The 25,571-nt window shown below is 46.6% G+C and overlaps 2 protein-coding genes across 9 annotated transcripts in view; one reads left to right on the forward strand and one right to left on the reverse strand.

The window, feature by feature from the left end:
- tecpr2 (tectonin beta-propeller repeat containing 2) lies at window positions 1-17,837 on the reverse strand. 8 transcript variants are annotated; one of them, XM_053434100.1, is made up of 27 exons: window positions 17,296-17,837; window positions 16,718-16,840; window positions 16,468-16,578; window positions 16,184-16,324; window positions 15,964-16,092; window positions 15,246-15,377; window positions 14,915-15,072; window positions 14,570-14,723; window positions 14,131-14,283; window positions 13,843-13,975; window positions 13,265-13,744; window positions 12,953-13,172; window positions 12,623-12,875; window positions 12,193-12,432; window positions 12,059-12,126; window positions 11,860-11,975; window positions 11,474-11,647; window positions 10,470-10,650; window positions 10,243-10,384; window positions 9,941-10,166; window positions 9,769-9,858; window positions 9,603-9,700; window positions 9,143-9,278; window positions 6,754-6,902; window positions 1,122-1,263; window positions 893-1,042; window positions 1-470 (listed from the first exon to the last, which is right to left on the reverse strand). In XM_053434100.1, exons 3-27 carry the CDS (start codon window positions 16,546-16,548, stop codon window positions 319-321), a joined length of 4,098 nt encoding a protein of 1,365 aa, XP_053290075.1. In that variant the 5' UTR covers window positions 16,549-16,578; window positions 16,718-16,840; window positions 17,296-17,837; the 3' UTR covers window positions 1-318. The 8 variants fall into 8 exon arrangements, with proteins under 8 accessions (XP_053290075.1, XP_053290077.1, XP_053290081.1 ...); XM_053434102.1 differs by having other exon boundaries at window positions 16,718-16,859; XM_053434106.1 differs by lacking the exon at window positions 16,718-16,840 and having other exon boundaries at window positions 12,953-13,115; window positions 13,265-13,451; window positions 13,530-13,744; window positions 17,296-17,833.
- Window positions 16,857-25,571, forward strand: part of LOC128450956 (uncharacterized) — a 10,831-nt gene continuing 2,116 nt past the window's right edge. The window contains exons 1-2 of the mRNA XM_053434718.1: window positions 16,857-18,689; window positions 20,381-21,409. Coding sequence (XP_053290693.1) covers window positions 18,030-18,689; window positions 20,381-21,409 — 1,689 coding nt within the window. The 5' untranslated portion in view covers window positions 16,857-18,029. The remainder of the gene's footprint in view (window positions 18,690-20,380; window positions 21,410-25,571) is intronic.

A 25,571-nucleotide genomic window follows, 5' to 3' on the forward strand; every position in this document is an offset into this window, starting at 1 on the left:
TGAAGTGTAGTGCAATGTCACTTTAATGTCATGAGTGAAAACAAGTTAAAACCAGTAGAACCCGAATAAGCAGATTAAGTCCCAGTGAATCCCTGTCCACCATCACCCCACCAGATATTAAAGGTCTCCTGTTAAAACAAAATAATAAGTTTACATATTATCCCAGAGGCCACCTGGGCTCTCTAAAGTGCGATCATATATTATCTAGACTTGAAAGTTAAAGGAAATGATACTGGTGATGTCATCGCGTTCCACCAGGTGAATCCAGCTCAGGCAGACCAACATGAACAAGTAATGACATCATAGTGATGTCAGAGTTCAGATGAGCTCCCATTCATCTTCAACGTCGTCGCCACTGAGGGCGGGGCCTGAGGAGGCGGGTTTACAGGGAGTCTGTGGGAGGAGCTTTGTCAGCCGACGGGACAAACCACCGACCAGAGTCACTGCCCACAACTCGTCCTCTGGAGTCACTAAAGAGAGAGAGAGACTTGTTATCTCGGACACGCTTGAGACATTCTAACCAGTCTAATCCATTCCAACAAGTGTAAACCCAGTCTCACCAGTTTAAACCCAGTGTAACCCAGTCTATAATCAGTGTAAACCCAGTGTAACCAGTATAAACCCAGTCTTACCAGTGTAAACCCAGTCTAACCAGTACAAACCATTCAAACCAGTATAAACCCAGTCTAGCCAGTGTAAACCCAGTCTAAACAGTGTAAACCCAGTGTGACCAGTATAAACCCAGTCTAACCAGTATAAATCCAGTCTAACCAGTGTAAACCCAGTCTAACCAGTGTAAACCCAGTGTATACCATTCTAAGCAGTGTAAACCCAGTGTGACCAGTATAAACCCTGTCTAACCAGTATAAACCCAGCATAAACTCAGTCTTACCAGTTAACCAGTTGGCGTTTCCAGGAATCTTCTTCCAGTAGTCCCCTGCAGGGTTCCGGTCAGAGACGCCGTAACGTCGAGCCAAATCTCCGTTTACACACCGAACCCAAACTGTCCGACAGCTGAGGACCAGCTGACTCACTGCTAGCCCTACACACACACACACACACATTATTGTAACAGACACACAATCAAGACTGATAGGTGTTGCAGACAGACAGGTGTGTACCTGGGACCAGCTCCCAGTCCGTCCCGACAGGCATCTCATCACTGAGTCCGGTTCTCACAAAGACGGTTCCTCTGTTGTCCACGGCCCAGAGGAGACGGTCGTTAGGACTCGTCTGGACACTGATCAGCTGCACTCCTATTGGCTGCAGAGACATGGTAATGAGGATCCAGTGTGGAACCTGTGGTTCTATATGGATCCAGTGTGCAACCTGTGGTTCTATGTTGATCCAGTGTGCAACCTGTGGTTCTATGTGGATCCAGTGTGTAACCTGTGGTTCTATGTGGATCCAGTGTGTTACCTGTACAGGTGGTTCTATGTGGATCCAGTGTGCAACCTGTCGTTCTATGTGGATTCAGTGTTTGACCTGTACAAGTGGTTCTATGTGGATCCAGTGCGTAACCTGTGGTTCTATGTGGATCCAGTGTGTAACCTGTACAGGTGGATCCAGTGTGTTACCTGTGGTTCTATGTGGATCCAGTGTGTAACCTGTACAAGTGGTTCTATGTGGATCCAGTGTGTTACCTGTACAGGTGGTTCTATGTGGATCCAGTGTGTAACCTGTACAGGTGGTTCTATGTGGATCCAGTGTGTTACCTGTACAGGTGGTTCTATGTGGATCCAGTGTGTTACCTGTACAGGTGGTTCTATTTGGATCCAGTGAGTTACCTGTACAGGTGGTTCTATGTGGATCCAGTGTGTAACCTGTACAGGTGGTTCTATGTGGATCCAGTGTGTTACCTGTACAGGTGGTTCTATGTGGATCCAGTGTGTTACAGGTGGTTCTATGTGGATCCAGTGTGTTACCTGTACAGGTGGTTCTATGTGGATCCAGTGTGTTACCTGTACAGGTGGTTCTATGTGGATCCAGTGTGTAACCTGTACAGGTGGTTCTATGTGGATCCAGTGTGTTACAGATGGTTCTATGTGGATCCAGTGTGTTACAGGTGGTTCTATGTGGATCCAGTGTGTTACCTGTACAGGTGGTTCTATGTGGATCCAGTGTGTTACCTGTACAGGTGGTTCTATGTGGATCCAGTGTGGAACCTGTGGTTCTATGTGGATCCAGTGTGCAACCTGTGGTTCTATGTGGATCCAGTGTGTAACCTGTGGTTCTATGTGGATCCAGTGTGTTACCTGCGGTTCTATGTGGATCCAGTGTGTAACCTGTACAAGTGGTTCTATGTGGATCCAGTGTGTTACCTGTACAGGTGGTTCTATGTGGATCCAGTGTGTTACAGGTGGTTCTATGTGGATCCAGTGTGTTACAGGTGGTTCTATGTGGATCCAGTGTGTTACCTGTACAGGTGGTTCTATGTGGATCCAGTGTGTTACCTGTACAGGTGGTTCTATGTGGATCCAGTGTGTTACCTGTACAGGTGGTTCTATGTGGATCCAGTGTGTTACAGGTGGTTCTATGTGGATCCAGTGTGTAACCTGTACAGGTGGATCCAGTGTGTTACCTTTGGTTCTATGTGGATCCAGTGTGTAACCTGTACAGGTGGTTCTATGTGGATCCAGTGTGTTACAGGTGGTTCTAGGTGGATCCAGTGTGTAACCTGTACAGGTGGTTCTATGTGGATCCAGTGTGTAACCTGTACAGGTGGTTCTATGTGGATACAGTGTGTTACAGGTGGTTCTATGTGGATCCAGTGTGTTACCTGTACAGGTGGTTCTATGTGGATCCAGTGTGTTACCTGTACAGGTGGTTCTATGTGGATCCAGTGTGTTACCTGTACAGGTGGTTCTATGTGGATCCAGTGTGTTACCTGTGGTTCTATGTGGATCCAGTGTGTAACCTGTACAAGTGGTTCTATGTGGATCCAGTGTGTTACAGGTGGTTCTGTGTGGATCCAGTGTGTAACCTGTACAGGTGGTTCTATGTGGATCCAGTGTGTTACCTGTACAGGTGGTTCTATTTGGATCCAGTGAGTTACCTGTACAGGTGGTTCTATGTGGATCCAGTGTGTAACCTGTACAGGTGGTTCTATGTGGATCCAGTGTGTTACCTGTACAGGTGGTTCTATGTGGATCCAGTGTGTTACAAGTGGTTCTATGTGGATCCAGTGTGTTACAGGTGGTTCTATGTGGATCCAGTGTGTTACCTGTACAGGTGGTTCTATGTGGATCCAGTGTGTTACCTGTACAGGTGGTTCTATGTGGATCCAGTGTGTAACCTGTACAGGTGGTTTTATGTGTATCCAGTGTGTTACAGATGGTTCTATGTGGATCCAGTGTGTTACAGGTGGTTCTATGTGGATCCAGTGTGTTACCTGTACAGGTGGTTCTATGTGGATCCAGTGTGTTACAGGTGGTTCTATGTGGATCCAGTGTGTTACAGGTGGTTCTATGTGGATCCAGTGTGTTACCTGTACAGGTGGTTCTATGTGGATCCAGTGTGTTACCTGTACAGGTGGTTCTATGTGGATCCAGTGTGTTACCTGTACAGGTGGTTCTATGTGGATCCAGTGTGTAACCTGTACAGGTGGTTCTATGTGTATCCAGTGTGTTACAGATGGTTCTATGTGGATCCAGTGTGTTACAGGTGGTTCTATGTGGATCCAGTGTGTTACCTGTACAGGTGGTTCTATGTGGATCCAGTGTGTTACCTGTACAGGTGGTTCTATGTGGATCCAGTGTGGAACCTGTGGTTCTATGTGGATCCAGTGTGCAACCTGTGGTTCTATGTGGATCCAGTGTGTAACCTGTGGTTCTATGTGGATCCAGTGTGCAACCTGTCGTTCTATGTGGATCCAGTGTGTTACCTGCGGTTCTGTGTGGAACCAGTGTGTAACCTGTACAGGTGGTTCTATGTGGATCCAGTGTGTAACCTGTACAGGTGGTTCTATGTGGATACAGTGTGTTACAGGTGGTTCTATGTGGATCCAGTGTGTAACCTGTACAGGTGGATCCAGTGTGTTACCTTTGGTTCTATGTGGATCCAGTGTGTAACCTGTACAGGTGGTTCTATGTGGATCCAGTGTGTTACAGGTGGTTCTAGGTGGATCCAGTGTGTAACCTGTACAGGTGGTTCTATGTGGATCCAGTGTGTAACCTGTACAGGTGGTTCTATGTGGATCCAGTGTGTAACCTGTACAGGTGGTTCTATGTGGATACAGTGTGTTACAGGTGGTTCTATGTGGATCCAGTGAGTAACCTGTACAGGTGGTTCTATGTGGATCCAGTGAGTAACCTGTACAGGTGGTTCTATGTGGATCCAGTGTGTTACAGGTGGTCCTATGTGGATCCAGTGTGTTATCTGTACAGGTGGTTCTATGTGGATCCAGTGTGTTACCTGTACAGGTGGTTCTATGTGGATCCAGTGTGTTACCTGTACAGGTGGTTCTATGTGGATCCAGTGATTAACCTGTACAGGTGGTTCTATGTGGATCCAGTGTGTTACCTGTGGTTCTATGTGGATCCAGTGTGTTACCTGTACAGGTGGTACTATGTGGATCCAGTGTGTTAGAGGTGGTTCAATGTGGATCCAGTGTGTTACCTGTACAGGTGGTTCTATGTGGATCCAGTGTGTAACCTGTACAGGTGGTTCTATGTGGATCCAGTGAGTTACCTGTACAGGTGGTTCTATGTGGATCCAGTGATTAACCTGTACAGGTGGTTCTATGTGGATCCAGTGTGTTACCTGTGGTTCTATGTGGATCCAGTGTGTTACCTGTACAGGTGGTACTATGTGGATCCAGTGTGTTAGAGGTGGCTCTATGTGGATCCAGTGTGTTACCTGTACAGGTGGTTCTATGTGGATCCAGTGTGTTACAGGTGGTTCTATGTGGATCCAGTGTGTTACAGGTGGTTCTATGTGGATCCAGTGTGTTACAGGTGGTTCTATGTGGATCCAGTGTGTTACAGGTGGTTCTATGTGGATCCAGTGTGTAACCTGTACAGGTGGTTCTATGTGGATCCAGTGTGTAACCTGTACAGGTGGTTCTATGTGGATCCAGTGTGTTACCTGTACAGGTGGTTCTATGTGGATCCAGTGTGTTACCTGTACAGGTGGTTCTATGTGGATCCAGTGTGTTACAGGTGGTTCTATGTGGATCCAGTGTGTTACCTGTACAGGTGGTTCTATGTGGATCCAGTGTGTTACCTGTGGTTCTATGTGGATCCAGTGTGTAACCTGTACAGGTGGTACTATGTGGATCCAGTGTGTTACAAGTGGTTCTATGTGGATCCAGTGTGTTACCTGTACAGGTGGTTCTATGTGGATCTAGTGTGTTACCTGTGGTTCTATGTGGATCCAGTGTGTAACCTGTACAGGTGGTACTATGTGGACCCAGTGTGTTACAAGTGGTTCTATGTGGATCCAGTGTGTTACCTGTACAGGTGGTTCTATGTGGATCTAGTGTGTTACCTGTGGTTCTATGTGGATCCAGTGTGTTACCTGTACAGGTGGTTCTATGTGGATCCAGTGTGTTACCTGTACAGGTGGTACTATGTGGATCCAGTATGTTACCTGTACAGGTGGTTCTATGTGGATCCAGTGTGTTACCTGTACAGGTGGTACTATGTGGATCCAGTGTGTTACCTGTACAGGTGGTTCTATGTGGATCCAGTTTGTTACCTGTACAGGTGGTTCTATGTGGATCCAGTGTGTTACAAGTGGTTCTATGTGGATCCAGTGTGTTACCTGTACAGGTGGTTCTATGTGGATCTAGTGTGTTACCTGTGGTTCTATGTGGATCCAGTGTGTAACCTGTACAGGTGGTACTATGTGGACCCAGTGTGTTACAAGTGGTTCTATGTGGATCCAGTGTGTTACCTGTACAGGTGGTTCTATGTGGATCTAGTGTGTTACCTGTGGTTCTATGTGGATCCAGTGATTAACCTGTACAGGTGGTTCTATGTGGATCCAGTGTGTTACCTGTGGTTCTATGTGGATCCAGTGTGTTACCTGTACAGGTGGTACTATGTGGATCCAGTGTGTTAGAGGTGGTTCTATGTGGATCCAGTGTGTAACCTGTACAGGTGGTTCTATGTGGATCCAGTGTGTTACCTGTACAGGTGGTTCTATGTGGATCCAGTGTGTTACCTGTACAGGTGGTTCTATGTGGATCCAGTGTGTTACAGGTGGTTCTATGTGGATCCAGTGTGTTACCTGTACAGGTGGTTCTATGTGGATCCAGTGTGTTAGCTGTACAGGTGGTTCTATGTGGATCCAGTGTGTTACAGGTGGTTCTATGTGGATCCAGTGTGTTACCTGTACAGGTGGTTCTATGTGGATCCAGTGTGTTACCTGTGGTTCTATGTGGATCCAGTGTGTTACCTGTACAGGTGGTTCTATGTGGATCCAGTGTGTTACCTGTACAGGTGGTTCTATGTGGATCCAGTGTGTTACCTGTACAGGTGGTTCTATGTGGATCCAGTGTGTTACCTGTACAGGTGGTTCTATGTGGATCCAGTGTGTTACCTGTACAGGTGGTTCTATGTGGATCCAGTGTGTTACCTGTACAGGTGGTTCTATGTGGATCCAGTGTGTTACCTGTACAGGTGGTTCTATGTGGATCCAGTGTGTTACCTGTGGTTCTATGTGGATCCAGTGTGTTACCTGTACAGGTGGTTCTATGTGGATCCAGTGTGTTACCTGTACAGGTGGTTCTATGTGGATCCAGTGTGTTACCTGTACAGGTGGTTCTATGTGGATCCAGGCTGGCAGCATCATGCTCGGGTTCAGCGGTTGAGTTCCGACCCTGAAGTAAACAACTCCCAGACTGTCGACGGCCCAGATGTTCTGGCTGCCGCAGCTCAGACTGACCAGACGAACGTTTCCTGTAACACACACGTGATAATTCAGCTTCATTAAAAGCTCCTCAAGGAACACTGGAGCAACCTTAAGAACCCTCAGAACCTCCTGAAGGGTCAAGCAAAGCTCCACATGTTTGACTTGATCTCCCTCAAGGCTCCTTGAACGGTCCCAGGAACCATTCAGGTCCTGTAGGAAACACCTCAAGGTCAAATGGAACCTCATAGACAGTGGAACCACCTCAAAGATAAATTAAACTGTCAACTGTACAGCTGTGGCCAAACGTTTGGAGAATGGCACAAAGATACATTTTCACAAAGTCTGCTGCCTCAGTTTTTATGATGGCAATTTGCATACACTCCAGAATGTTATGAAGAGTGATCAGATGCTTGAATCATTGTTCTTCCTCTGTTGACCCTGGTTACCTGCAAGGAAACACGTGCAGTCTCCATTGTTCTGCACACAAAGGGCTTCAGAGACCAGGATATGCTGCTGGTACGATTGCACCTAAATCTACCGTTTATCTGATCATCAAGAAAGTCAAGGAGAGAGGTTCAATTGTTGTGAAGAAGGCTTCAGGGCGCCCAAGAGAGTCCAGCAAGCGCCAGGACCGTCTCCTAAAGTTGATCCAGCTGCAGGATCGGGTCACCACCAGTGGATGGGTTGCTCAGGAATGACGGCAGGCAGGTGTGAGTGCATCTGCACGCACAGTGACAAGAAGACATTTGGATGAAGGCCTGGTGTCAAGAAGGGCAGCGAAGAAGCCACTTCTCTCCAGGAACAACCTCAGGGACAGACTGATATTCTGCCAAAGGTGCAGGGGTTGGACTGATGATGACTGGGGTGAAGTCATTTTCTCTGATGAATCCCTTTCAGATTGTTTGGGGCATCTGAAGAAAAGGTGAGCGTTACCATCCGTCCTGTGTCATGCCAACAGAAAAGCATCCTGAGACCATTCATCTGTGGGGTTGCTTCTCAGCCAAGGGAATGTGCTAATCAACAATTTTGCCTAAGACAGAGCCATGAATAAAGAATGGTACCAAAACATCCTGCGAGAGCCACTTCTCCCAACCATCCAAGAACAGTCTGGTGACGCACGATGCCTTTTCCAGCAGGATGGAGCACCTTGCCATAAAGTTAAAGTGATAACTAAGTGTCTCGGGAAACTCCCCAGAACTTAATCCTATTGTGAACTTGTGTTCAATCCTCAAGAGGCAGGTGGACAAACAAAACCCACAAATTATGGCAAACTCTATGCATCGATTATGAAGAATGAGTTGCCGTCAGTCAGGATGTGGCCCAGAAGTTAAATGACAGCAGGATGAATTTCAGAGGTCTTGAAAAAGAAGGGTCAACACTGCAAATATTGACTCTTTGCATGAACTTAATGTTATTGTCAATAAAATCCTTTGACAATTATGAAATGCCTGTAATTATACTTCAGTATACCATAGTAGCACCTGACAAAAAGATCTAAAAACACTGAAGCAACACACTTTGTGAAAACCAATACTTATGTCATTCTCAAAACTTTTGGCCACAGCTGTACAACTCCCCCCCAAAATATATACTGATTCTCAAAGGAGGAGTCGGGCTGAGTTTCACTCTGACTCGTATCTAGAGCTCAAGTTAAAGACTGAGTCTCACAAACAAAAACAACTTCTACTCATTATTGTAAAACCTCCAGATCTGAGACGACTTCACTCGACTCTTCTTCCAAACCATCAACTTTTACACCCTGAAACGTGTGTTTATGCTAAAAGACTATGAAAGCTCTGCTCGACTGATGTTCTGTAACGTCTGACTAAACTAGCTTAGCTTGTGAAGCTAACCTGTTGCTACTGGTGGATACACATTGGTCCCTATCACAGAATCTTAGCCTGTAAACAGACATGTGGTCTGAGATAGTGAGAAGGGCAGAGGCACTAAAAACAGATCTGACCTATCAGTCAGGTTACAGACACACACACACACACACACACACACACACACACACACACACACACACACACACACACACACACACACACACACACACACACACACACACACACACACACACACACACACACACACACACACACACACACACACACACACACACACACGTTACAAACCTGTTACACAACCTTCGCTTGTCAGTGTGACACAGAAAAACAGCTGTGTCTGTTTATATATATGTGTGTATGTGCTTGTGTGTGCGTGTGAATATATGTGTGCATACATGTGTGTTTGTTTGTGTGTTTGTTTGTGTGTCTGTGTATACCAAGCTGACTCAGGTCCAGTGTGGTCCAGTTCAGTCCGGTGGGACAGGACGGAGACAGTGTACGAATTCTAACTCGACCATGAGGGTCCAAACCCCACAGAGCATCAGGACAGGCAGACAGGTGAGTCAGCTCCATCTGAGAACATCCAGAACAAAAGGCAAACATCAGGGGAACATCAGGAGAACATCAGGAGAACATCAGGAGAACATCAGGGGAACATCAGGGGAACATCAGGGGAACATCAGGAGAACATCAGGGTAACATCAGGGGAACATCAGGGGAACATCAGGGGAACATCAGGGGAACATCAGGAGGACATCAGGAGGACATCAGGAGGACATCAGGGGAACATCAGGAGAACATCAGGGTAACATCAGGGTAACATCAGGGGAACATCAGGAGAACATCAGGAGAACATCAGGAGAACATCAGGAGAGTCGACAGGTGTTTATTTTTTACCTCAGGTGAGAGAGGGACAGACGAGGGGCGGAGCTCTCCATCCTGATCCCAAACACAGAACAGATCCTTCCTGCTCTGAGCCAACCACAGCAGAGCACCTGGAACACAGGAGACCAGGGTCAGATGTGTTCATGAGAGGGGGCAGAGACCCAACTCCAGGTGTTACCTTCTCTGTGAGGAACCACTGAACACGTGATGAAGCTCCACCTGGTGGACGACACGGTTCCTCTGGGAACGACGTTCTGCCAGAATGTTCCTGAAGTAACCACACATATTGAGAAGCTGAAACATTGAGTCTATTGTGAACTCTACTGGACTCTACTGTTAACTCGACTGACCTACAAGGCTGCCGCGGGCCAGGTGCAGCTGGTTCCGCCCTGAAGCCACCCAGACTCCGCCGGCATTAGCGCTCACCAGGCTCGGCTGACACTGAGAGTACTGAGACAGAAAGGCCACCACCCGCTCCACCGGGGCCCTGGTGACCGTGGCCACACTCTGCGTGGCCTGCAGCAGCGTCTGGAACAGACTTCCCTGATCGAACACCACGTAGTCCGAGATACTGATCTGAAGGAGAGACAGACAGGAAGTGAGATGATCAGGATATGAGACGAACAGGATGTGAGAGAGGACATGTCTCTACCTGCCACCAGTGGTCGTCGTCTCCCTGTGGTTTGGACGAACAGATTCCTGTCCTGAACCAGAGGCTGCCACTGGCGTCCAGAGCCCAGGACGTCCCCCCGTCTCCCAGGGCCACGCACATCAGGTCCAGACCCTGAGCCTCACTGACACACACGCACATAGACAGTAGTATTACACTAGTGGTATTAAAGCAGTTGTATTACAGTAGTACTACAGTAGCAGTATTACCTGACGGTGTCGTACTTCCAGCCCTCTCCCTCGCTGCAGTAGCTGTTCAGTCCTTCTCTGTAGAATAAAGCCTTGTGTTCGCTCAGAGCCCAGACCACGCCCCCTCTAACACACACCTGGCTGAACACACAGGGGGCGTCGACCTTCACAGAACGAGCACATGGACGCTCCACGCTCAGACCTGACAGACACACAAAAGTTACTGTGGCAAAAGCCCACAATAGCTCCTCCTTAAACACCACCCATCCTGCCACAGGACGTCTGATGGGATTCATTCTGGGTCCCCAAAGTGATCAAGGGAAATCCAATGGGATCCAAATGTAGTCAAGAGGGATCCAGAGGGATCCAGAGGAACCTCAGGAGGATCCAGAGGAACCTCAGGAGGATCCAGAGGTAGCCCAGATGGATCCATGGTGATCAAGAGGAAATTCAGAAGAGCCTGATGAAGTCTGGAGGGAGGTCAAGAGGTGTCTGAACCTTCCTCACATCAACACAGGACACATCATGTTTTAACCTCCTCTTCTTTTCTGCTGTGGTTTAACAGCAGCAACTGGAAGAGCTGCTCCACCTGCTGCTCATCAGCAGCAGAAGAAGAAACAAGTCATTTGACAGGTTTGATCAATTTTCAGAAAATGTCCTCTGCTGGTAACATAGTCACATCACAGCTGTAGGAGAAGGTCAGAGGGGTGCTAACTCTAACCCTACTGGACAAAAGAGCCGTTCATCTTGTCTTGTGTTTGTCTAAATGTCACTCGTCATCATTCTCAGCCAATAACAACGCTTCAGAAACCAGCTCCTGTGACTGGCTACGACTCCAAGTTCCCCTGAATCAAAGCAATGAACGATTTCCTGACATGATTTCTTAGATGTAGATTTATACCTGGGTTCAAACTGTGTGTTGAGGATTTAATGAGATTTAGATTTTCTCTTGTCAGTTTTGGGTTTCTTCAACGTGTGATTCATGACATTCAGGGATCTGCTCAGAAGGTAAGACAGGTGGTTACCTGTCTGCAGGTAGAGGTCTCCGTTGGTCCTGATGATCCAGGCGGAGTCGTCACTCAGAGCGACAAACGCTGTTTGCTCCACAGCTTTGTACCAGTGACGTTTTCCTTTAACTGACACTTTAGCACAAGCAAACGCTGTCATGCTCTTCTGCTCCACCTTCCACAGCAGATTACCTGATGGGGTTGCAACAATAAACCGTTAGCTCATGCTACATACACCTGCACAGCTGGCCGCCTGCTGCCTGCTTCAAACACTCAGCTGGTGACAGGGAGCTGCTGATGCTAACATGCAACATGATGGTGAAGCAACAGTTGGACATCATTAACAACAGCTTCATCACAAACTACTGTTTTCAACAGCTGATTGAAAGATGGTAGCAGTTCACCTGAAGGGGACAGCGCCACCTGGTGGACGTTGTCTTCAAATCGCTGCCAGTTGAGCCCACTTTCAGGCAGAGTGCTGCAGAATAGTCCTCCTTTGAAGTCCAGACACCACACATACCTGAGACACACAGTTACCTGTTAGACAGCTGCTGAAGTCTTGTGAGTCACCTGACACCAGTCACACCATGGTCACCAGCTCACCTGTCTGTCACCTGCAGGGTCAGTATTCCACACCCTGGGCCTAAGTATCCCATCCAGCTTTCTGCCAACTAAAGAGAAAAAGGTTCAAACATGAACTCCAGCTGTGAGACTTGTCAAGTCCAGATTTGTCTCACCTGGTCAGGTTTGTGACGGTCTCTGTCCGGAGCGTCCTGGTCCACCTGGCTGTCTCTACTCTTTTCCGTCTGAATGGACGAACATGTGAGGACGTCTCCTCTGCTGCCAGCTGCAGGCAGCGTGTGACAGTAGATGTCTCCCTCGTCATCACTGGACAAACTGGGTTCTCTGTCCTGAGTGGACACAGTGGAGTAAAACATCTGGTCTGCCAGGCCAGTAGGGGGCACCAGCTTGCCCATCTGTACACAAACACGAAGAAAATACTAAATTTAATGAAGGAGAGATTTACTTCGCAACAGCATTCACATTATTTACATTCATACATTAGTCCAAAACACACCCTAACAGGTCCAGCAATATGAGGACTAGAAAGGTCCAGGATTATATTAGGACCAGGCAGGTGTATCATTAAGTCCACATACAACACACCTCATCATCATCCTCATCCCCATCCTCCGCGTCTGGTCCAATCAGAGGGCTCAGATACCCATCATCTTGCTCGTCCATTGGCTGCTCCTCTTGTCCATCATCTTCATCATTATTTTGCATATAGGAGAAGGTGCACTCCAGCAATAGATCAACATCTGGTGTTGGAGGGATGACCTCCTCTTCTGAGGCCTTTCCTGTGATCATCTGCTTCTCTGGACCCTGAAGGAGGAGGGATCCTTGAGGGAGGACGGAGCTGGGACAGGAAAACAATAATGAGACAGATGGGTCAGAAGGAGACATTATGTTATGGTCTGCTGGCTTTCAACTAACCAGGAATCGTTCTTCTCTCCGTCTTTTAAACCTCCATCTGAATGTACCCCTCCTTCCTCCTGTGAGTCCTGGTCCTGGTCCTGGTCCTGGTCCAGCCACATGAGGGAGGCTCGGTCGCTCAGAGGAGTTCCACTTCCTCCGTCACTACAGCTGCTGTCTTGGACTACAAACATGGAGTCTGAGCAGCTGCTCTCAGAGAGACATGTCCCACTGCTACAGTCTAAGGACGGACAGCATGACATGTAGAAGAGTCAAGTATACAATCCATCTGTCTGTCCTTCTGTCTGTCTGTCCTCTCGTCTTTTTTCTTACCTTGCCTTCTCTTTTTCTTCTTCACTCTTACAGCTTTCACCACCAGCTCCTGTTGCATCTCCTCCTGACCCAGGGGGGCACTGTAGCATCTGCCGCTGAGCTCACGGGAGCTCACGGGATGTGAGGAACTGCAACTACGCAAGCCGCCAGTTAGCAAACAGGGCTGTCGACAAGGCTGCTCCATCCCCTGCACCAACATGGAGCCAGTCAGTAACAAGTTAATACCATTACTAGTCAACCAGTCTAGTGGATTGTGGTCAGTTACCTCCAGCTGTTCCAGCTGCTCCTCTGCCTCCGTCACTTCCTCCTCCTCTTGCCCTTTCTTCTCACCACGTACCCCTCCCCCTCCCTCCTGTTTAGCCCCACCCTCTGCGATGATGGCCATGGTTCTGATTGGCTGAGCTGTTTCCACTGACCCCGTTTGTGGAAGGATGGTGGGTGTGGTCAAAGGTGAGGACAAACGGATGGAGAGCTCAGACACTGAAGAATTTAATCAAACAGGTAAATAAATAAAAAATGGTTACCCCGTCAGCAGAAGCAGCACTAGCAGCAGTAGTAGTACTAGAAGTATCACTCACAGCTGGAGGTCAGTCCCTCTGGGCTGCTGGACAATCGGATCACGTCTCTGTCTCCTTTCAGGATGAAGATCTCATTCTCACAACACGACACTGATACAATGTCTCCACTGCTCTCCAAAGATCCGATGATCACCTGAACACATCAGATATGAAACTGATCAGATATCAAACATCAACACATCATCAATCACTACAGTATTAGCATGTGGCTTTTGTGATCAGATCACGAGTGAACAGCTCATCATCACAGATGATGTGGTAACGAGTCCTGAGTAGAAACAGCCTCACCTCGCTGACACAGTCCACCACGTAGACGCTGTACTCGTTCCAGCTCAGGATCCAGTCCTTTCTGAGGAAGCAGCTGAGCATCCCGAGCTGTCGGTCCGCTGGACGATACGCTCCCACTGGGCCGGGATGAGGAAACAACTGAAACTGAGGAATCTGACAGACAGAAGCGTGTGAGACAGACAGACGGACAGAGAGAGACAGACAGGAGAGACACGCAGACAACATTGAGCCAGACAGACAGAAATGGATAGGATAGAGAGACAGATATCAGAGAGAGTCAGACAGGCACATTCAAAGAGACAGACAGGAGAGACAGAGAGGGACAGACAGACACAAAGAATGAATTAAACAATCATAGTATTTCTATATTTCATTCAACCACAGTTAATCATATATGTGCAGCTTCAACAGAAACAGTACACGTATGTTGTCAGTGTACCTGTGTGTTAAACAGAGGTTTGAGCTGTCGCGTGTCCTCCACCTGTCCTGTGATGTCACACCTCCACAGTCTGAGTCCCGGCCGGGCAGCAAACACCTGAAGGTCGCTCTGTTTACATAGAGCCGGCAGGAAGCAGGCGCCGAACCTGCCGCTGCTGCAACCAATACACACACCGATAAACACATCAACACACACGTCAACACACACGTCAACACGCTGCGCTCTCTTCTTCTGGATCTCAAGCTGTTCATGTTATATTTTGTTATAATGTATGACGCATTGTTGTATGACATACATGTTGTATGATATGCGTGTAGTATATTACATGTATGCAGTGTGTCGTACCTCTTGCGGGGTTTAGAGCCCAGCTGCTGGACTTCCTGTGTCTGTGTACAGTAGAGCAGAGTTCTGTGCTGCGTTGACACCAGCAGCACCTGCTGACTGTACTCCACCTGGACTACACCGGAGGATTCCTCCAACAGCAGCACAGGTTTACACAGCCCCTACACACACACACACACACACACACACACACACACACACACACACACACACACACACACACACACACACACACACACACACTCATGATGTCATGATTACATCATTCCTCCCAGGTGACCATGTACAGTTTGGTGTGGACAGTGTAGACACTCGTGTGTTGAGCTGGCTTCACCTGGTCCAGGTCCAGAGCTGAGAAGACGACTCGTCCTTTATCATCTCCTGAGAACAGTTTCATCCCGTTAGTGCTCCAGGCCAGGGATGTGACCGAACCTTTGTGAAGCCCAACCACATCGAACCGCCTCAACTGCACACAGAGCGGCAGAGAGAGAGAGACAGGTTACACCTGAACACAAAGAGAGACAGACTCTTGTCTATGCTACTGTGGACTCGTGTTCAAATGATATTTGCCCTCCAGTGCAAAACAAATGCTCAAACAGGGATGCCAGGCCAGTCACAAAGCTCAGCCATCGACCACTATTGGAACCAAGTTCAAAAAAATACTGATGGTTTGTGAAACGCCCCATCAGCGTGGATTAATCGGGCAAACTTATGAATCGTTGACCCTTAGTGCACACGGATACACAGTAACCCGAGTTTTTAAAAATCTGCACTTTGGAAGACGTTTGTAAAACAAAGTGGGGGGGCTGAGGTTGGGGTTTGTAAGTGTAGGATTTGGGGTGGTATGTGTGTAGGTATGTGTGTAGGTATGTGTGTAGGTATGTGTCGGGTGAGGGGGTTAGGGTTACCCTGAACCTAACCCCCAAACCCTACACATAGAAAAACTTGTGTATGTGTGTGGACAAGAAGCTAAAACACAGGAAAACGTTTGTTTGGCAAAATATCCACATCCGTGTGGGCCGGGCCTGAAACCCACCTGTGGATCTTCTCACCTGTTTGTTGCGACCAGGAAGTGGAGACACCAGCTGGAAGACTGACACCCGACCAGAAGCTGATCCTACTGCAACCAGATCATCAAAACAGCTGAGCAGCTTCACAGCTGTGATCGCATCACACTTTCCCTGCAGCACACAGACATGAACACACTTCAACACATGTCAAACACACACACTGGAGCTACTACAATAAGCACCACAGAAGAAAAGATCTGACCTCCAGACTGTACTTATTCATGTGTGCCAGGCGGCGACAGTACAGGTACAACATGCCAATACTGCTGCCCACCGCCAGGAAGTCACTGCTGCTGTCAACAGCCGTCAGGTAGACGAGCACCGACCTGAACCCCCGCTGCACCTGAGGAGACAGAAGCCTTCATCATCATCATCATCTCTCTCTCAGGATGTAATGAACCTTATTGGCCTTGATGTTCAGATTCTGCTCTGAAATGTTGTGCCCAGCTGGTCTGGGTTTTAGCCGGGTTTGGACTGGTTCAGTACCTTGGCTGGGATGGAGTTCAGCAGGTGGTAGAGCGGGCAGAACTCTCTCAGGACGGACTGCGGGGTCAGCTGAGTCGCCATGTCTCTGCTGAAGTGGACTCACACTGGTCCCTGAAGTCAGTTCAAAACGCCAATTTAAAACCACATCAAATAACTGGAAACCAGCATCAGTAGAACCTCAGTCTGCAGCCATGACCGAGCCCTGCACCAAACCCAGTTAGAGAAAACTAACAAATGACTGTTCACTTACAAAACAAACTCTAAAGAAACATCATGCAGATGGAAACAGGTCTGTAGTGAAGGCGTGTGAACAGCTGACACCTCCTCTCTGGGTGACAGATCCAGGAGCTGCTACCTCCAGTTGGACTGAGCTCTGCTCCGAACGACAGGAACTGGTCATCGTCACACGACACATGATAACGTCACGTTGATAACTTCAGTAACACGAATCATTTCAAGTTCAGGTTTTAAGATATAATTCTGGATTATTCTCCCGACACAGACTAAACACCAGTTAACCGTTGTTAGGTTGATCGCACATGCCCCGGATGAAACCGAAGGATTCATAAGAGGGAGACATGTCTCCAGTCACAGCTGCCAAACACAGAGTCTCACACACACTAACGAGGAGCATTCATTAGCTTCTTGCTAATGGAGTCTGGTGTGACGATGTCAGACGAAGACTTCTGTAAACAGCTAAGCTAACAAACAAACCGACATCATGCTGTTTACCGAGCTAGCTTCACTAGCAGAGCACAGGTAAGCTAGCATCATGTGAGAGTAGCTCATGCTAACGCAGCGTTAGCATCAGGAGGAGGCATCACTCACTGAGGCTGATTCCAGATGTTGATGCAGGTGTTTGTTTCACAGCTGGATGTTAGTCAGGTGACATGAGGCGGACAGATGCGGAGACACCGTCAACAAACTGCGCCGCTCACCGGCGACACGGAGAATTACACCTTCACCTCTGATTGATTTGATGTTTCCATGATTTTGTATTTTCTGATTGATCAATACAAAAATAACTGACCGGAAGCGGAAACTCAGCGAGTGCTGCTAAGAAAACGCGGAGGCTGGATTCTCCTTCCGTTTCACACTGATGTCACTTGTTTTTATGTGACAACATTTTCATATAACGTGTTATACCCCGACACACGCTTTTATTTCTGGTCTAACAAACGTCATAATGTTTTATACGAGAATAAACACGTTTGTTTATGTTACGGATTAGATTTTAAAGTTGTAAAACGATGTAAAATACACATTTATTCAACGATTCACATTTTTCATGTTAAAATGCTGAATCCAGTCCGCGGATCCGCTCCGTACATTCAGAGTCTCTGCTCCGGCGGTGGGCTAAGCTAGGCTAGTTCAAAAGTCCCCCGCTAACCGTGACCCGCTCCCGGTGTCGCCGCTGCCGGTAGAGACGTCCACAATCCCCGCGGAGCGTTTTGACCGCTCGCACGCACCGACTTCATTCCACTGGATTCTACCTCCGGATGACTGGAGCTACCGACTGGCCCCCAGGGTGAGCTAAGCTAACTGATAGCCTCGCAGCCAAAATGGCGGACAAGGAGGATGAGAGCGGACCGATCAGAACAATAAGAGCCGCAGAACCGCCGGGATCCGAGGCTCACACCCCCGCCGCTGAGGGCACACAGCCCGGGGAACTCAACGGTCTTTCCGCGGGCAGTTCACAGCCCGTGGACGGTGTTGAGAGCGGCCCGTCCGCGCAGAGTTTGCCGTCAGGGTCCGGAGCTCAGCTGGAGGACTTCTTACAGAGATGCCCGGAGGAACAGAGCATCGTGGTGGGCACAGAGCTCGCGGGCCAGGCTCCGGACCTGGGCAACACCACGATCATCTACGTGCAGCCGGACGGCAGCCTGGTGGAGGGCTCCGGGCTGACGGCCGAGGAGCAGCAGTTCCTGCTGGAGCAACTCACCAGGCAGCAGCTCGTCCAGGTCCCCGACACCGAGGCTGCACAGCTGCTCCAGCAGAGCCAGCTGCTCAGAACCACCCCGGTCCACAATGCCACCCTGGATCCGAGTCAGCTGCAGCAGGTCATCAACCAGGTCGCCAAGTCCAAGCAGCAGGTCCAGGTTCTCCAGCAGGTTCCTCAGGAGAACCTCAAGACCCAGAACAATGCCTCCCAGCAGCTGAAGAGCGTCGCCCAGCAGGTGGCCATGCACACCAGTGGCTCAGTCCAGGTGGTCCAGAAGAAGGTGGGTCACACATGGAGCCACATCTGGCTCAGACAGATCCACAGGTTCAGTTGTACTCAGCTGTCTGTCACAGCACGAGTCCATCAAAGTTCACTCAAAGGTTCTCAAACAAGGGTTCGGAGGTTAGATCTGACCTGCGATCTGCTGGATGACGTTTATATTCAGGTTATTAAATACTAGATTACCGGTAATTACCTCCACCACCAGGAGCGTCATGAGCGGTTATTAGCAGATTAGATTATGTTTAAACAGGGGGGGGGATCTGATTCTTCAGCTGCTCTGAATTAATGTGAACAAATGTTTTTCGCTGTCAATTAATCTGCAGTTTCTCGATGATTTATAATATTGAAAACTTGTTGATTGACTAAACCAGTAAAAGTGGAAATGCAGAATCTGTTTCTGAGAAGTTTCCATCACAGTTCAGTTTTGATCAAATGGAAGATTTAAGTGAAGCATCTCAACCTTTAAAGGTTTGTGTGAAAGTCTCAGACTGTTCAACACGTCCACTCCTCACCACATATCAGTTTCTCTGCTGCTTCCTCCATCACCTCCTTCCTCTTACACTTGTCTAGTGACGTAGCTGAGTCATGTGACCACACTGTTTCACATCCAGATGTTCAGCTGAAGACAGTGTCGGGTGATGTAGACATGATCACATGACCTCTGCAGCAGAGTTAATAGGTCACTTCCGGTTTGTGTCTGCTGCACCCTGCAGACCCAGGGGTCTCATCGATAACCGTGGCCTGAAACGTGCAGACGCCACTTCTCATGCAAACGTTGTGATTAATAAAAACAAACTTAGTGGGAACATTTTGAGAATTTCCACACAAATTCTGAACTGAAGCAGATTATTGATCCACTTCATCAACAACATTTAAATCAACAGCTTTAGTTCTGATCGCGCGACAAAACTGTTCCACACGAACCTTCAATACAAAATATAAAAAACTAATTATCTCCAGACTCCATTAAACTGTGGAGCTTCAGAGCTGAGTCATTATAGTTTTGAACAATATCTTCTAACACTGCGTGTATCATCCAGGATGAGTGTGTGTAGAAGGTCTGCAGTGAACAGGGCTGTTCCATCAGGTGCACAGAGCGACCTGGAGATCACCATGAAGACAAACTATTCACTTTCAAACTTCACTTTCCAAATATCATCCCAGAGGAGCTGAGGATCCACTGATGTGAGGGAATCGGTCCGATGCTCTAGATAAATAAATCCTGACGTGAGGAGGAGACGAGGGTTCAGTGATGATCAGCTGATCTAGATTCTATAGATCTGTGATCTCTGAGTCCAGCATTAGATCGACTGACGGAACCGAACCATCCCAGGACAAACACAAGCTTATAATGATAATTCTATAAATTCTATAGATGAGGACATCACATATGTCTCTGAATTTAATAATCCTGAAGTTTTGGATGATGATAAATGAGACCCCTGGTGTCTCCAGATGTTTCCATATGTTTGCTTGTTAATATTCAGTCAGAATTAAAACCTTTAGGTTAAATCAACTGGTTTTATTCAACTCAAATATTCCCGACATGGAATTGACTCTTCTATTGATTATAACTGATGATTCAGTGACTATAAATATCTGTTATCAATGACATATCTCAGTTGTTCCACAGTGTCAACGTGAGGATTTTTCTGAGACTGAGCAGCTTCTGGTTTTCTGTCCTTTCAGTCGGAGCCCGTCACTATTCAGATCAAGGTTCCTCCCAAACAGGAAGTGAAGCACGGCTCCACCATGCAGCAGAAAACTGTATCTGTCAATCATCCTCAGGTGAAGCTGTCAGCCAATGGCAGCGTGAGCAGTGCTCAGATCATCCACATCCAGCCTGTGGTTGGTCCGGAGGGTCAGCAGTTCTTCCTGCAGCAGAGTCCAGGGGACCCGCCCATCCAGCTGCTGCTACAGAGCCCTGTCCCTGTAGTTGGATCTCTTCTCCCATTGGTCCACAAGCTGACGGGCCATACCACATCAACAGCCACTGCCTCTGGTCCGAGTCAGAAACCTGCTGGCCCCCCCGCATCTGTTATGGCATTGGCCACCTCCATTGTTAAGACCCCGCCCAATTCTAGTAATGTCAGCATCCAGCAAATCAAACCCATTAACGGAACGATGGCCGCCGCCAAGAAGAGTCCCGTCAAACGAACTGCTGTTCTGACGACCATCACACCAGCCCCATCTGCCACCGCGACCAAACCTCCCCCTCCCCCTGTGGTCCCGGCAGGGAAGGACCGAGAAGCAGACAAACTGAAGAAGAGGTTAAAGAAGAGGGAGAAGAAGGGGGCGAAGGTCCAGACTAGATCTGGTCGGGTCTCCAGACCACCGAAGTACAAAGCCAAAGATTACAAGTTCATAAAGACAGAGGACCTCGCTGACAGCCACCAGTCCGACTCTGACGACTACTCTGAAATGAGCACGGAGGAGGAGGAGGAGGAGGAGGGCGTGAGGAAGGATGGCCCCGCCCCCGGAGCCTCCCTCACCTACAGCCACAAGTCCAGGTCCCACCACTGCCAGACCTGCGATAAGGCCTACATCGGTCCTGGAGGCCTGAACCGGCACTACAAACTAAACCCGACCCACGGAGACCCTGATCCCCCTGGTGACCAGCCTAGCAACACACCACCGCCAGTCAGAGAGCTCAGCCAATCACAGGAGACGACAGGCGAGAAGACGGAGGACACACCTGCTGCCACGGCAACAAACAGAGTAAGAGACCTGTCCACCAATCAGAGCTGTTGTTGACATGTTAGTCTATGTACCGATTATATACGTTATTTAACTTACACACACACACACACACACACACACACAGAGACGCACAGTGTGATCAGACACGTGTGTAAACTCAGTCATGGTTCAAACAACAGACTGATGAAACGTTTGATGGTGCAGAGCTCAGTGGAGTCTGTCCAACAGTTTACCATCACAAACCATAATCTGATACAGTTATATGTATTATATTATCTGATATAATTATATAGTTTGTTTAATCTATATAAACAGTAACCATCATCACATCAGTGTTAATTTCGTTGACGAAGACGATGACGAAATATATTCGTTAACGACCTTTTTTCCATGACGAAGACGAGACGAAGACGTAACGAAAACGAATCTTTGAAAATAAAAACTATGACGAAATCTATTTTAATTTTCGTTGACGAGACGAGACGAGACGAAAATGTTGGTGGTTGACTAAGTCACAATAATTTTTAAAACATCATCGTATCAGGCCGTCATGAAGTATCAGGAGCGGGCGAGTGAATCTGTGTGTGTGTGTGTGTGTGTGTGTGTCTGTGTGTGTGTGCCTGTGCGCTCCCAGATAGCGCTCCGGTCCATAGCCCCGCCCCCCGCCTCGCGCACTCGCTCAGAGAGACACAGTGAAAGCAGAGCGCGTTCTCGTGGAGCAGCCTCTCAGTGACCGACTGCTTCTTAACTATGGAAACAGTGAAAACCAGAGTTTCTCTGGTCTCAGCTGCTCAGAGATCAGTCTCAGCTTCTTCATCAGAGCAGAAGCTGCAGTTGGTTTGTACCGATGTTCAGTTTCTGTGTCCGGCTCCAGTCTGACCTGCTCTCCCTTTTTGTTTTCACATTTAAAATTAAATATATATTTTTAAGCTATTAGGCTGCAGCTATATGTTTTTATAGAAAAGGAGTTTAATGTGGCTATTAAATGTGACTAAAACTAGACTAAAATGGAATTAGTTTTCGTCGACTAAAACTAGACTAAAATGGAATTAGTTTTCGTCGACTAAAACTAGACTAAAATGGAATTAGTTTTCGTCGACTAAAACTAGACTAAAATGTAATTTGTTTTCGTCGACTAAAACTAGACTAAAATGGAATTTGTTTTCGTCGACTAAAACTAGACTAAAACTAAGAAGGATTAAAATGACTAAAAGGTGACTAAAACTAATATGCATTTTCGTCAAAAGACTAAGACTAAGACTAAATCAAAAATAGCTGCCAAAATTAACACTGCATCACATCATCGCTTTCATTCTCTATGTTGTGTATGTCACAGGTGTGTGTGTCTGGTGTTATTTCATGGTTAGTTAAACAGGTTGATCATACGGGTTAGTTACACATGTTAGTTACAAGTGTTAGTTACACATGTTAGTCACACATGTTAGTTAAACAGGTTGATCATACGGGTTAGTTACACATGTTAGTTACACATGTTAGTCACACATGTTAGTCACACATGTTAGTTACACAGGTTGATCATACGGGTTAGTTACACATGTTAGTCACACATGTTAGTTACACATGTTAGTTACAAGTGTTAGTTACACATGTTAGTCACACATGTTAGTCACACGTTAGTTACACATGTTAGTCACACATGTTAGTTAAACAGGTTGATCATACGGGTTAGTTACACATGTTAGTTACACATGTTAGTTACACAGGTTGATCATACGGGTTAGTTACACATGTTAGTCACACATGTTAGTCACACATGTTAGTCACACATGTTAGTCACACATGTTAGTCACACAGGTTGATCATACGGGTTAGTTACACATGTTAGTCACACATGTTAGTTACACATGTTAGTCACACATGTTAGTCACACATGTTAGTTACACATGTTAGTCACACATGTTAGTCACACATGCTAGTTACACATGTTAGTTAAACAGGTTGATCATACGGGTTAGTCACACATGTTAGTCACACATGTTAGTCACACATGTTAGTTAAACAGGTTGATCATACGGGTTAGTCACACATGTTAGTTACACATGTTAGTTACACATGCTAGTCACACATGTTAGTTACACATGCTAGTCACACATGCTAGTTACACATGTTAGTTAAACAGGTTGATCATACGGGTTAGTCACACATGTTAGTCACACATGTTAGTCACACATGTTAGTAACACATGTTAGTTAAACAGGTTGATCATACGGGTTAGTTACACATGTTAGTTACACATGTTAGTTACACATCTTAGTTACACATGTTAGTTACACATGTTAGTCACACATGTTAGTTACACAGGTTGATCATACGGGTTAGTTACACATGTTAGTCACACATGTTAGTTACACATGTTAGTTACACAGGTTAGTCACACATGTTAGTCACACATGTTAGTTACACATGCTAGTCACACATGTTAGTTACACATGCTAGTTACACATGTTAGTTAAACAGGTTGATCATACGGGTTAGTCACACATGTTAGTTACACATGTTAGTTACACATGTTAGTCACACATGTTAGTTACACATGTTAGTCACACATGTTAGTTACACATGTTAGTCACACATGTTAGTCACACATGTTAGTCACACATGTTAGTCACACATGTTAGTTACACATGTTAGTCACACATGTTAGTCACACATGTTAGTCACACATGTTAGACACACATGTTAGACACACATGTTAGACACACATGTTAGTCACACATGTTAGTCACACATGTTAGTTACACATGTTAGACACACATGTTAGTCACACATGTTAGTCACACATGTTAGTCACACATGTTAGTCACACATGTTAGTTACACATGTTAGTCACACATGTTAGTTACACATGTTAGTTACACATGTTAGTCACACATGTTAGTTAAACAGGTTGATCATACGGGTTAGTTACACATGTTAGTCACACATGTTAGTTAAACAGGTTGATCATACGGGTTAGTTACACATGTTAGTCACACATGTTAGTCACACATGTTAGTCACACATGTTAGTTACACATGTTAGTTACACATGTTAGACACACATGTTAGTCACACATGTTAGTTACACATGTTAGTTACACATGTTAGTTACACATGCTAGTCACACATGTTAGTCACACATGTTAGTCACACATGTTAGTAACACATGTTAGTTAAACAGGTTGATCATACGGGTTAGTTACACATGTTAGTTACACATGTTAGTTACACATCTTAGTCACACATGTTAGTTACACATGTTAGTCACACATGTTAGTTACACAGGTTGATCATACGGGTTAGTTACACATGTTAGTCACACATGTTAGTTACACATGTTAGTTACACAGGTTAGTCACACATGTTAGTCACACATGTTAGTTACACATGCTAGTCACACATGTTAGTTACACATGCTAGTTACACATGTTAGTTAAACAGGTTGATCATACGGGTTAGTCACACATGTTAGTTACACATGTTAGTCACACATGTTAGTTACACATGTTAGTCACACATGTTAGTTACACATGTTAGTTACACATGTTAGTTACACATGTTAGTCACACATGTTAGTTACACATGTTAGTCACACATGTTAGTTACACATGTTAGTCACACATGTTAGTCACACATGTTAGTCACACATGTTAGTTACACATGTTAGTCACACATGTTAGTCACACATGTTAGTTACACATGTTAGACACACATGTTAGACACACATGTTAGTCACACATGTTAGTCACACATGTTAGTCACACATGTTAGTTACACATGTTAGACACACATGTTAGTCACACATGTTAGTCACACATGTTAGTTACACATGTTAGTTACACATGTTAGTCACACATGTTAGTTACACATGTTACTTACACATGTTAGTTACACATGTTAGTCACACATGTTAGTTAAACAGGTTGATCATACGGGTTAGTTACACATGTTAGTCACACATGTTAGTTACACATGTTAGTCACACATGTTAGTCACACATGTTAGTTACACATGTTAGTTACACATGTTAGTCACACATGTTAGTTACACATGTTAGTCACACATGTTAGTTAAACAGGTTGATCATACGGGTTAGTTACACATGTTAGTCACACATGTTAGTCACACATGTTAGTCACACATGTTAGACACACATGTTAGACACACATGTTAGTCACACA

This window comes from Pleuronectes platessa, chromosome 11 (assembly GCF_947347685.1).
Source record: "Pleuronectes platessa chromosome 11, fPlePla1.1, whole genome shotgun sequence".
Classification (NCBI taxonomy): Eukaryota; Metazoa; Chordata; class Actinopteri; order Pleuronectiformes; family Pleuronectidae; genus Pleuronectes; species Pleuronectes platessa.